At 42.3% G+C, this 13,978-nt stretch overlaps 1 protein-coding gene across 4 annotated transcripts in view; it reads right to left on the bottom strand.

The window, feature by feature from the left end:
- Nucleotides 1–13,978, bottom strand: part of TOPBP1 (DNA topoisomerase II binding protein 1) — a 251,109-nt gene that overhangs the window by 59,712 nt on the left and 177,419 nt on the right. For 3 of the 4 annotated variants that reach the window (XM_030206552.1, XM_030206562.1, XM_030206570.1), the window contains exons 20-22: nt 13,639–13,831; nt 5,521–5,747; nt 3,432–3,598 (exon numbers count right to left, since the gene is read on the bottom strand). In XM_030206552.1, the coding sequence (XP_030062412.1) occupies nt 3,432–3,598; nt 5,521–5,747; nt 13,639–13,831 (587 nt within the window). The remainder of the gene's footprint in view (nt 1–3,431; nt 3,599–5,520; nt 5,748–13,638; nt 13,832–13,978) is intronic. The other variant, XM_030206546.1, reaches the window with a different exon arrangement.

Raw genomic sequence — 13,978 nt, 5'->3', positions numbered from 1 at the left:
AGGCTCAGGGAGAGAAGGCAACTGCTGCTACTATAGAGACGCTTGCCAGCAAATATGTGTCACACGTCTCAGAGACAGTGTCCCTCCATTCCTCAGGCTAGTGGGCCTGCAGCCTTAGGATGGGCCTTGGTTGACTGGGCATACTATCCTAGGTGGCAGAATTAAAGGAGAGAACACACTGGGAAAAAAAAAACCCAGCTCGCTCTTGTCAGGTCTGAAATGCTGACTTTTTATTTGGGAATTTACCCGCAGCAGCTTCCAGTTTCTCTACATAATAAAATTAAGGAGACTGGCAAACCAATATGTTGAATTCACTGCCCCCTTCTGTGAAAACTTCCAGTGATTCCTTGGTCTTTCATCATCAATTGAAATACATACAGGGGCATTTTCGATATGACATCTAAGTCTGAATTTGGATGTTTTACAAAAACGTCCAAATTCAGAACAGGAAAGTAGGTCATTTTCAACAAAAAAAACCCCTCTATCTTTCCCTTTTGAAAATCCTATTTGGAAAAATGTTTGGTGATTTGGACGTTTTATTTTTTTGGTCCATTTTTAAACAAAAAAACGTCCAAAATAGAGGAGGAAGGCTTAATGGTTAGTGCAGTGGGCTTTGATCCTGGCAACATGGGTGCGATTCCCACTGCATTTCCTTGTGACCTTGGGCAAGTCAAATGCACGAGGAGCATTTTTGGATATGACGTCTAAGTCTGAATTTGGATCTAGTGCTCACAAATGGAGGAAGTGTTTCCAATGTTCGTGTGGGTGCCCACCTATGTAATAATGATCATCACACGATATGGTTTTATATAAGAGCAAGAGCGGAGGGCGGACATATAAAACTCACAGTACTGGATTTCAGAAGTACTGATTTTGGTAAAATGGGGGAATACCTGAAGGAGGAACTGACGGCATGGGTAGGCACAGGTGAAGTGGAAGCACAGTGGTCCAAGCAGAAAGCTGCTATAAATGGATCTTTATGCAAGGAAAGAAAACAAAAACAAGAGAAACAGGAAGCCTATATGGTTCTCCAAACAAGTGGCTGAAAAAATAAGGGCAAAAGAGGCTTAGTTCAAGAAATACTGAAGAACGCAACAAGAAGACTACAGAAAAGTTTATTGGATTAAACTCAAAGAAGCGAAGAGGTAAATACAGCTAGCGAAAGCGCAGGCGGAAGAAAAAATGGCTAAATATGTTAAGAGAGGTGACAAGACCTTTTTCAGATATATTGGGGAAAGGAGAAAAGATAGGAATGCAATTGGTAGACTGAAAGATGCTGAGAATGGCTATGTGGAGAGTGATGAGGATAAAGCGAATGCACCATACAAATACTTCTCTTTGGTGTTGACAGAAGAAAATCCTGGAGAAGGACCACAGTCGGCTGACAAGGGAATATCTGGGAATGGAGTGGATACTGTGCTGTTCACGGAAGAAAACGATTTTTTAAATGTTTGAGAATCTGAAAGTGGACAAAGCTATGGGGCCAGATGGGATAAATCCCAGGATACTGAGGGAGCTCACAGAAGTCCTGGCGGGACTTCTTAAACATTTATTCAATAGATCTTTAGAGATGGGAAAAGTTCCTCGGGACTGCAGACAAGCTGATATGGTCCCTCTTCACAAAAGCGGAGACAGGGAAGAAGTGGAAAGCTACAATTTGGTAAGCCTCACGTTGGTGGTAGGAAAAATAATGGAGTTACTGCTGAAGGAAAGGATAGTTAACTTTCTAGATGCAAACAGGTTACAGGATCTGAGGCAATATGGCTTTACCAAAGGAAAATCTTACCAAATGAATCTTATTGACTTCTTTGACTGGGTGACCAAAGAACTGAAGGACATGCGCTCGATGTAATCTACTTGGATTTCATCAAAGCCTTTGATACGGTCCCTCACAGAAGACTCATAAATAAGCTGAGAGGACTGAACTTACACCCAAAGTGGTGAACTGGATAGGAAACTGGTTTCAGAGGGTGGTGGTAAATGGAATCTGCTCGGAGGAAAGGAAGGTGATGTAGTGGAGTACCTCAGGGGTCAGTGCTGGCAACTAGCAATTCAAAAACTAAATATATAATAAATATTGTGATGAGTGCTCAGGTTTTGGTGCATTACACTGACCGGAGTCATTTGATATGTAATACAACCAATCCACCATCACAGCACCACTGTCCATCTCTGTCTATCACAGCTCATTGTCTGTCATACATCTCATGGTCCACAAACCAGTCCTTACTTCAATATTAGGCAGTCAAATTATAAACAATTCCACTTAGCTTTAAATGGTGATTTATTCCTGGTGCAATGGTATATTGTTGCAAATCGATGTTGATTTTAGTGTAACGCCTTTATGTGATTAAATTATGTGATTACAGACTTACACGGTCTGTGCCCTGAAAAGGACAGGTACAAATCAAGGTAAGGTATACACAAAAAGTAGCACATATGAGTTTATCTTGTTGGGCAGACTGGATGGACCGTGCAGGTCTTTTTCTGCCGTCATTTACTATGTTACTATATATAATCCATCTTGAATAGTATCCTTAATCCTTATGTTCTCATTTCCTTGTGTTCTCAACATGGTCCATGTTTCACCGTAGATAGGCATCTTGGTTGGAGTTGGGCTCCATCAGTTATGTTCGTAGCACTTGATAGGCTCTCATGGGGCTTCCATGGCTCAGTGAACCCATGCATCTTCTCAAGTACACAACCCTACTGTGGTACTTCAACATCGCTCTTCCCTTCAATTAAAAATGCAGCCATCTGCCCAAGCTCCCTTGGGCTCAACTGACAGAAGAAGGACCCCCCCCCCTAAGATTTTAAATGAATCCCCCAGACTTACAATTAAAGAAGCTCTACAGTAGGGGAAGTTCCTTCCAGTGTTCTAAAATTTCTGTGCCTTCTCTCTTTTAAAATTTTTTTTTAATAGAGAAAGGGAAAAAACCTATCATTCCAAATTGGAAAGAAAGGGTGATGGGGAGAAATTCTCAAAGTTCTCTGAGATGTCCCTTCAATTCCAGCCAAATAAATGTACTACTAATTTTTTTTTAACTTAGTAGATGTCAGCTAGGGGAGCACCTCTTGCTCAAGTGGGTCCCAGTTCTCCAACTGACCCAGAAGTTTCCCTTCATGAACAGTCTAGAAGCTGCGCAGTTTGCCTATCACTAACTGCTGGAGTCAGAGAAATACTGAAGACCTAAGGCTGCATATTGCTCTTATAGGGCAGAGCTCAGAGGTCTTTGGTCTGTCTCCCAACTCATGGTTGACAGTCACAGCCCACAGATGCTGTACTGGACTGGACTAAAGAAAAAGTTATTTAAATTTCCTACACTCTTTTCCCATTTCTAGTATAAAAACACATGGGTGTAAGCACTGCCAAACAAGTATAGTAAGAAAACATTAAAGCAAGAGTTTAGGGTTAATAGAGTTTAACAAACCTTTTCTTTAGGTGGAGGAGCCACAGGAGGATTGGCTAGAGGAAAGGCAATACTTGGTGCTTGTGGTGTAGGGATGAGTTGCTCATCTTTAACTGGTGTTTCTGGATCTCTATTAACTGGAAATGCTGGACACTTAGTTATAAGTGTGCTTTCAGCATCACATGCTGCTGTGGAGAATAAGTCATTTGCAACAATTATAATGTATTTATTTAAAACATTTATAGACCGCTCTATTTCACAATTCTATGCTGTTTAAAAAAAACCCAATAAAATCATTAACATAAAATTAACATATTAACCACAAATACAAAAATAGTATGTTCAAAGCAGTAGTCAAACATAGAATTTTCCATCACAGCAGTTACTTTAAAGGTAAAGAATAAGCTCAGATGGTCAATTTTAATACAAAGCGATATTCCCTGTGTTGCATTGCAAGGAACAGTTCAAGACAATGAACAGCAGTTTAAACCATTCTAGTCATGCACAGTTACATGGCACGTTGCAAATGAGAAAGCTGGTTCTAATCAAAGTCAAAATACAAGCTGGAATGACTCAACCTGTTTTGCAAAGGAAGTCTTAAAATAGACTTTCAAAGGTGATAAGGAAAAATAAATTTTCTGTGAATGTATTCCAGCACGTAATCTTTCTGAATTTTTCTGATTGTTCTCCATTGGCAGTATTCAAAATGGAGAAGGGTAGTTAGTGGGGTTCCTCAGGGGTCTGTGCTATGACCGCTGCTTTTTAATATATTTATAAATGATTTAGAGATGGGAGTAACTAGCAAGGTAATTAAATTTGTTGATGACACAAAGTTAAAGTTGTTAACTCGCGACAGGATTGTGAAAAATTACAGAAGGACCTTACGAGACTGGGCGGCTAAATGGCAGATGACATTTAATGTGAGCAAGTGCAAGGTGATGCATGTGGGGAAAAAAGAACCCGAATTATAGCTACGTCATGCAAGGTTCCACATTAGGAGTTACTGACCAAGTAAGGGATCTGGGTGTTGTCGTCAATAATACACTGAAACCTTCTGCTCAGTGTGCTGCTGCGGCTAGGAAAGCGAATAGAATGTTGGGTATTATTAGGAAAGGTATGGAAAACAGGTGTGAGGATGTTATAATGCCGTTGTATCGCTCCACGGTGCGACCGCACCTTGAGTATTGTGTTCAATTCTGGTCGCCGCATCTCAAGAAAGATATAGTAGAATTGGAAAAGGTGCAGCGAAGGGTGACTAAAATGATAGCGGGGATGGGACGACTTCCCTATGAAGAAAGACTAAGGAAGCTAGGGCTTTTCAGTTTGGAGAAGAGACGGCTGAGGGGAGATATGATAGGGGTATATAAAATAATGAGTGGAGTGGAACAGGTGGCTGTGAAGCGTCTGTTCACACTTTCCAAAAATACTAGGACTAGGGGGCATGCAATGAAACTACAGTGTAGTAAATTTAAAACAAATCGGAGAAACCTTTTCTTCACCCAACGCATAATTAAACTCTGGAATTCATTGCTGGAGAACGTGGTGAAGGCGGCTAGCTTGGCAGAGTTTAAAAAGGGGTTAGACGGTTTCCTAAAGGACAAGTCCATAAATCACTACTAAATGGACTTGGGAAAAATCCACAATTCCAGGAATAACATGTATAGAATGTTTGTACGTTTGGGAAGCTTGCCAGGTGCCCTTGGCCTGGATTGGCCGCTGTCGTGGACAGGATGCTGGGCTTGATGGACCCTTGGTCTTTTCCCAGTGTGGCATTACTTATGTACTTATGTATATGCTTTCTATATGTGTTTTGTTTAAGCAAATTCACAGTCTCCTGTCTTTCCTCATGTTTTATCTGTCATAGATTGTAAGCTCTCTTGAGCAGGGACTGTCCCTCCCCGTGTTTAAACTTGTACAGCGCTGCGTAACCCTGGCAGCGCTATAGAAATGCTAAGTAGTAGTAGTAGTATAGATGTCTCTGAAAGTGGTTAAGCTTAGAATCTTTTCTGTTCCACTTTAAATTCTTCTCAGTAACTCAGCATAATTTCCTTAGCACTGTAACATTAGTAAGAAAAATATCAGATATGGGCTTTTCTGTTGCATTAATTACCCAGTTCAGCAATTTCAGAGTCTGTCAAGGATTCCTTCTGCTGAGCATTTTCCTTGCCTATATCCCTGTCAGTGGGCAGCTGTTCAGAGCACTGGGAAGGGCTGTTTGGCCACTGCAAGTTGTTGGCGAGTCGAGCTCTCTCTTCTCTTGCTGTGGGATCATCCCAAATTATCTGCTCATTCTGCGATGGCTCTGTATTCATGTCCAGAACTGGATGCTGGGCCTGCCTGAGGGAAAGTCACTCACCTATTAGTCAAAAAGTAAATCATAATGTGCCTAGGCAATTTTATTATTAATGTAAAACAAGTTACTTACCTGCAGAGCAGGTGTTCTCTAAGGACAGCAGGACTTGAATCCTCACACATGGGTGACATCACCGACAAAGTCTGATGTGGGAAACAGTATCCCAGTAAATTTTTCTAGATGCATTTGGGTTATCTCATTGCACACGCGCACCTGATTTTGCCTGCTGCTGTCACACTGGACCTTCTCAGTCTACTACTAGCTAGAGGAATGCAACATCTTGGGGAGGTGGGAGGGTTGTGAGGATTCAAGTCCTGCTGTCCTTGGAGGGCACCTCCTACAGGTAAGTGACTTTGCTTTGTCTGAGGAAAGCAGGACTGTGAATCTTCACATATGGGAATCCCTAGCTGCAGAGTGCCTTCAAAAGAGAAAAAAGAGGAATACCACAACATGTGGCATCGCAACCAGTGTTCTGGGTGGCAACAGGCTGTTTTATCATTCTTTTCTTTTTTAAGGCAGCCTGGAACTGAAAAGATATTAATATTTTTATAAACAGACAATTTATATGAGAAAAGTATAAATAAAAGTCAAACTAGTCCATCGTGATTATGACAATTCAAAGGATGCATATATGAAATACAAGCATAAATATACATGCGTATTTCATATATTTTTTTCTTCCCCAAGGTGAAACTCTGACAAACTTTGGAAGAAACTTTGGATGGGTGCACAAAACCACTCTTTTATAAGGGCTATGTCACACTAGAATCTCTGGCGCTCTTATCAAGAGTGGGAGAAGTGAGAGGGTGGAGGATACCCATGCCTATGAAAGCAATAGAGTCTCCATTGCCCTCTACTCTGATAGCTTCTGAACGAGGAGGCTAGGTCAGAGGTGGGCGTGGGGAGGGTTTTAAGGATGTCACTTAATGAGAGTAACTGTGTCTTAGAACCTTATCTCTGAAGAGATTCTCTCCATGGCACAGCATGTCAGCAAGCTTTTCCTGCACATTTTGTTTAAGGTCTGAGGCGTGCAGCCAGGTGAGTCTGCGGGTGCCAATTCCCATAGTTCTCAATGCTGTTTTGGAAAAAAAATCATAAAATAGCCCAGAAATATGTATTTTCCACACTCCTTCCCCTCCAGCTTGTAGCGAACAGAGCTCCTCAGACTTATCACTGGAACAGTGCCCTAAACTCCACAACACTTCGTACTATGTCCTACAAGTACATGCCCATGAAAAGCTGATAAGATGCTATGCAGGACAAGAACATAGTATTCTGAAACAACCTCTTCCCAAAAGATTCCAATGTCTGAGCCTCCCTCCCAGAGGGCACTGAGGAGTGAGTCTTCGAACTCTTTGCTCTTTTGACAGCAGATTCAACTACCATGGAATGGTAAGGAAGCTGCTGCTTCTCAAATTCCAGGGACTTCTGGACTCTATACAAAGAATTGACCTTCTTATTAATAGAAGATACAGAGCTGGGTTTCTCTCACATTAACATCTGTACATTCTTTAGGATTTTGAGAATGGGCACTGTCTCAGCTTCCTTAGGGTGAGTGAAGAATTGGAGGATATCCCATGCTTCTGTTTTGTGCTCTTCCTCGGTCTCAAACTGAAATGGTACAGCCTGAGCCATTTCCCATATAAAATCAACGAAAGAAAGTTCCTTTGTCAGGATTTCATCACTCATGTGGCAGGGAAGGGTCTAAAGGGAGATGAGTGGCCCTCCTCTGAGACGTTTCCTGGTTCCTCATCAGACTTCCAGAAGCAGACTCCCAGACAAAATCAGCTGGTGAAGTCCAAGTTTCTGTCTGTCTCGCCCTACTGACAATAGCGATCAGGTCTCCTACAGCATCCAAACACCAAGAATTCCCAACGCCTTGGTGAAGCTTCTTTCCCCAATGGACTGGAAATGGACACCAGTGCAGCCGACTTAGATTCCAAGCCTCCTCCAGGCTTTGGCATCAAGGCCTTTCTTTCAGGTAGGGCATGGATCTTCAATATTGGTTGGATCACCCCCGCTCTTGACATCAACAATATTGAAGCTGCAGCATTGCATTCAGCGAAGACGCAATTCTTGTGCTCCTTGAACTTCTGCATAAGCTGCTCCTCAAAAGGTGCCTTCAACAAAGGTGCGAACATCACAGTAGGAGTGGCTACATCCTCCTGAGGAGGACCAGAACCGAGGTCACAGGTCTGTAGAGACTAGCGTGCCCTCTCCAATGACAGAGAGGATAAGCAGTCTTCACATCAAGGGCGTTTCAAGGACCCCGGTGCCATGTTTCAATGGAGAGCAATGACGATACACCTCAGCCTCTGCCCAATATCCTGCATTGTGCCCCCTTGGCACTGAAGACAAGGTCGAATTCTTCCACTTCTTCAGGCAGAAATCAGACTGTGACCACTCCCAGCGGGCTTAATGAATGCTTGATGATGAGGGTGACAGGATACTCTCGATGTCATTGCACCACTAGCGTCCAGTGCAGGTCCTGGACCCATGAAGACCAATGTTTATGATGCCTATGAACCAGTTTTATCACCAAAAAGCTTTTCAACTTTTCTCTACCATGAATCCCTCTTTCTAACATTTGTGTACAGAGAATACGAGAGGAACCGTGGGTGGGTCCGAGGCATTACAGGCACAAAAATAGGTATCCATAACAGAGTGGAAGAGTAGCCTAATTGTTAGCACAGTGGACTGAGATCCTGTGGAGCTGGGTTCAATTCCCACTATAACTCCTTGTGACTCTGGGCAAGTCACTTAATCTTCTATTGCCCCAGGTACAAAAAAAAATATCAGATTGTGAGCCCATTAGGGATAGAGAAAGTACCTGCATATAATGTGTACAATGATGAGTATGTGTAATAGCGCTACAGAAATAATTAGTAGGAGTAGTAGTAGTAGGACGAGGAGGAAGAGGTCCTGTTCCACTGGAAAACCTCTTGAAGCTGAGGGTCTTCTTTTAGAATATTTTGTCTGAAAAATAGCCACAGCAAAATCAAATGATTTTATGGTGACAAAAATACCCTGACCAGGAGCTCAAGGCCAAAAAATGGCCAAAACTGAGATGATGCAAAAAAAAAAAAAAAAAAAAAGAATAAAAATTAATTTGGCAAAAACTCTGAGAAAGGAACAATGGGGTATACACAAAAGGCTATGCAATAGTGAAAGGACTTGCAGACTTTGAAGCAAAAATAAAATTTGGAGGTGCTGATGTGACCGTGATAAAAAATAGATCTGACTGGTCTGTGGAAAAGATTAGACTCATTAAGGTTTGCATGACAGCAGAAGGCAAGAAAAGGCAAATATTCACAGCAAGATGGCCCAAACCCTTCTAGAAAAAATTGCTGGGGTCCTGGATTCACAGTGCTGCTTGTCCTGGAGAATATTATTTAACCTAAATTTCAACCTGTGTGTTCCAGCAGTTTATTTTTGCTAGATAAATATAAAGACAGACAGATAGATTGATATGATAAAGCAAAGTCACTCACCTGTAAACAGGTGTTCTCACAGAACAGCAGAACATATATTCTCACATGTGAATGATGTCATCCATGGAACCCTGGTGTGGATGTTGCCCAGCATACTGATCCTTCCAGAAACCTTCGGCAGGCCTGAGCATGCATACCTTCCTGCCCACACAACTCATGCAGGTCCTGCAGTTGGATTAAAAGCATAAAAAGGTATGTGAGAACATATGTCCTGCTGTCCCTGGAGAACATCTGCTACAGGTGAGTAACTTCTCTTTCTCCAAAGATAAGCAGGACTTAATCTTCTCACATGTGGGAATCCCTAGCTACCAGGCTCACCGAAAACATCAAACAATGGTCAACAGAGACTTGCAATGGCAAGCCTGGAACAGAATACAATGGGCCTAGGAGTGTGGTTGTAGACTCCAAACAAATTCTGCAGAACTTATGACCAAAACCGGCTGAGCGGAGGAGTAGCCTAGTGGTTAGTGCAGTGGACTTTGATCCTGGGGAACTGAGTTCGATTCCCACTGCAGCTCCTTGTGACTCTGGGCAAGTCACTTAACCCTCCATTGCCCCTGGTACAAAATAAGTACCTGAATATATGTAAACCGCTTTGAATGTAGTTGCAAAAAACCTCAGAAAGGCGGTATATCAAGTCCCATTTCCCTTTCACTATTATGTTCCTTTTCCTCGTGCTAAGAGCTGAGCTTTGATGCTCTTGGTTGGCAATTTCAAGGAGATTGACACCAATTGAAGGTGTAACCCTCCCAGACTATTTGCAGGACCCACTGATCTGAGGTTATAAGAGGCCACCTTTCTTGGAAAAAATTCAGTCTCTCTCCTAACAGGTCTCCTGGATCTGTCTGGGGCTTTTGGGCCCGCTGCTGCCAAGGAGAGGAAAGTGGGACGTGGGCCTGCTGGGCAGAGTGAGACAAACCTATACCTTTGAGAATAGTAGGCATGCTTTCAACTTCTGCACAAAAACCTCAGAGAAGTGGAGGCTGAAGAAGGAGTGGGCCAAGAAGGGGCCCGATGGTATCAGTCCTTTGCTTTATGAAGTCTGCCACCTCTTCCCCCCAAAAGTTATCTCCTCGACAAGGGATGTCTGCCAACCTTTCTTGAACTGTTGGCTCTAGGTCCGAGACACACAGCCATGACAGCTGTGCATGCCAATACCTAATGTAGACAGTCTGGAAGCCGCAAAAGCATCATAGGTTGCTCTAACCATGTGTGTCTGAAACTCCTCCTGCTTGGCTACTAGCTGATAGAGTTCAGCGGCCTTCTCTGGAGGTAGGGTATTCAAAAACTCCATCACACTGTGCACCGACTTCAAGTAAATGTTCATATACACTTGGTAGGACTGGATGTGGGAAATGAGTATTGAGCCGTGGAACATCTTCTTCTCAAAAGTCTCTAGAGTATGAGCATCCCTGCCTAGGGGAGCCAAGGCATGGGTCCTCGAGTTTCTGGCTCTTTTGAGGGCAGATTTGACTACCACAGAATGGTACGAAAGCTGTTGCTTCTCAAATTCGGGCGCCTTTTGGACTGTATAGAGTCTACCTTCTTCAGTTCAGTCTGTACAGTGAGAGGTGTCTCCCAATTCATCATCCGTGCAGTCTAAAGAAGGCTGTGCATGGGTACTGTCACAGCCTGCTTTGGAGGAGAACTGTAATCAAGGACGTCCAACATTTTGGCCCTGATCTCACCCTCAATCTCCAAATTAAAAGGGGATGGCCTTGACCATCTCTCTCAAAAAACTGAAAAGAAAGAACTCCTCTGGGGGAGATTTTCTCCTTTCCTGGGGTGGAGAAAAATCTTAAAGCAAACTAAGGGATTCCTCCACCGAGGGCTCCTCTGGTTCCACATCAGACCCCATAGAGCAATCTGTATCAGACTCAGCGAAGTACTCATGAGATGTCCAAGTATGTGCTTGCCTCAGATCATTGGATGCATGACTAATGCTGATCCTTCTTCATCTTCATTCAATGTCCAGCATCGGGGTCCTTCAGTGCCGATGAGAACGATGTGGAATCCTCGCGAGTCCTCTATGTTGGGTCTGATGATACTTGACCAGAGTGTGCATTTTCAGTGTCCGGTGTTGAGGCAGGGGGAGGCCTCCTTGATGTCAATGCATCTACAGTGTCCGATGCAGCTCCTGAAGTCATAGGGACCTTCAATACCAATGTCAATGGACCAGATTTTGGCATGCCAAAGTCACTCACGCAGGGCCTCTCGACTTTTCTATGTTCTTTTCTGCATTTGAGCTCAAAGAGAACAGTAAGAGGACTTATGGTCAGGGCCCATGAAGGTTAGGCACACGTCATGAGGGCTAGTCACAGAAATGAATTGCACCACTTAAATCCACTGGAAGGTTTCTAGGACATAATGGGGAAAATGGCTGCAGCAAGATCAAATACCAAAAAAGATTAAAAGAATAAACAGGAACTACTAAAAAGAAGCAACAAAAAAATGGTCCTGCGCTACTCACGTGAAAAAAGCAGGAAAGCAAAGAAAATTCTGTGAGGATAAAAACAGCCATGTGACTGAAGAAACACGTCTTCACCTGACATTCTCTTTCATAAAATCAATAAATATAAAATAAAATAAATAAAATAAAATCTTAAATATAAATCAATATATGCATCTAGCTTCTCCTACATCTGTACGCAACTATGGAATGCACTGCCGAATGCCATAAAAACAACACACAATCTGGCAGCCTTCCGGAAATTACTAAAGACTAATCTGTTCAAAGAGACCTATCAAAAAGATCCTTCATAATGACCTGACATCAAAACTTTACCAGAACATGTTAACATTGAACTCTTTTATTTGGTTACTTTAATTACATTGTCATTACTGTACATTATACATTACCCTTGATCTCAAATACCTGAATTGAATTGTATATCTATTTACTTCTAATTTACTTTATTTTCTGTACTTTAATTGCAATAATATTCTGTACTTCTCGTTCCGGAAATGGCGATCACCATTATGGCATAATGAAAGCACCATTGAGCCTGCAAAGAGGTGGGAAAATGTGGGATACAAATGCAGCAAATAAATAAATAAATAAATAAATCCACAAAGCGGTGAGTGGGAAGGCACATGTGCATGTGCGGTTGCGTCTGCCAAAGGCTTCTAGAAAGATCAGTACGTTGGGCAGCATCCACACTGTGGCTGTGTGGATGAGGTCACCCACATGTAAGAAGACTGTCCTGCTCGTCCTCAGAGAAAAAGGATTACAGAGCCGAGAGAGGTTGAACCTAGACTCTTAAAAGACATAAACGGAAAAAGAAACAGGTTTGACCAGGACAACTAGCCCATGGTCAGTCAGACACCAACCATCCACCCATAAATGTATACGCACTTGTTGAAAACAAAATTAGATCCGGCAAAGGAGCTCCAACTCATTCTGTGAACTGAGGCATGGTGCTAGGTTAAGCAGTAAAGAAAGCTCATGTGAGCAAGTTCCCCCCCCAAAGGATCGAGAATGTCAGTACTCTCCTGTCACTGAAACTGTAATGAAAGGAAGAATCGTGCAGCCAGGAAGAAGGATTATGCACCTTGAATGCAGGGTTAACAGAAACTAAGATGTAAAATGGGAGAAACTCTGGAAACTATATCCTTTTTCTAAATGTTATGATTTAAACTACAAGCATACTGTATTGTTCAAAGAAACCACTCAAAATATAATGAAGACTTTCCCAAGTATGTCACATTTGCATATAGTTTATATTAGATATGTTATGATTTAAACTACAAGCATACTGTATTGTTCAAAGAAACCACTCAAAATATAATGAGGACTTTCCCAAGTATGTCACATTTGCATATAGTTTATATTAGATATTCTGTCAGGTTTACTTGCGTGATAAGGATGTTTGGTAGGTTTGCCACTGAAACAGAGAATTCATGTAAAATAATAGTCTTAGAAAATTAATACAAATACCTTCTGCAAGTCAGATTTTGACCTATTTTTAAGGGCCATGCAATCTGAATGCGAGCGTAGAAAAGTAGGATAGCTTCCAAACAATGTTCCCTCTAAGCTGTGCAGGAGTCCTCCACCTACATTCCTGCCAGCGGCAATGTTGTTTCAATATCACATTTTCAATAGCAAGGGACATGCAACTTTTGCAGAACTCCAGAAGACCTACCTGGTCCTACTAATTGAAAGCACAATATTGAAGCATTGCCCTCCCCCACCCCAATGGTAGGTATGCGGTTGAAGGACTTCTACCCAGCTTAGAGGGAACATTGCTTCCAAAGCTGTTTTTTTCTTATCTGTCCTAGACCAAGTAGGTTTGCTCAGTTCCACACACTAGCAATAGAACTACCACAATATATCCTGGCCAGTTTTACTGCCAGCTTCAAAATCTGGTTCCCGGGCATCTCATACCTGAGAGCTTCTAAGACTCTACTGCGACCACTACGAGTAGAACGTGTGCTGTCAGGTGTTGAAGGAGAATTTTCAAACCCAGCCCTTGATAGGGATCCTCTTTGTCCATGCGGGTTTACCACTGAGGTGGCAGACATGAGCTCCTGCAGCTGCCGTTGGAAGTTCTCTCTCATTTCCAGAGTCTGTGTTAATGCTTAGTAAAAGAGAGAGCTAAAATAATATATCTTAGAACTGTTTAACAGACTTTTTTTTAAAACCAATGGTACTCTCTATTTCTATAAGGCTCAAAACTGAGAAAAGTAAAAAACAAAATTTAGTATTAAATAACTAAAGACATTTT

Source organism: Microcaecilia unicolor, chromosome 1 (assembly GCF_901765095.1).
Source record: "Microcaecilia unicolor chromosome 1, aMicUni1.1, whole genome shotgun sequence".
NCBI classification, from domain to species: Eukaryota; Metazoa; Chordata; class Amphibia; order Gymnophiona; family Siphonopidae; genus Microcaecilia; species Microcaecilia unicolor.
Note: the sequence above shows the minus strand (reverse complement) of the source record. Positions and strands in the feature narration are given on the sequence as shown.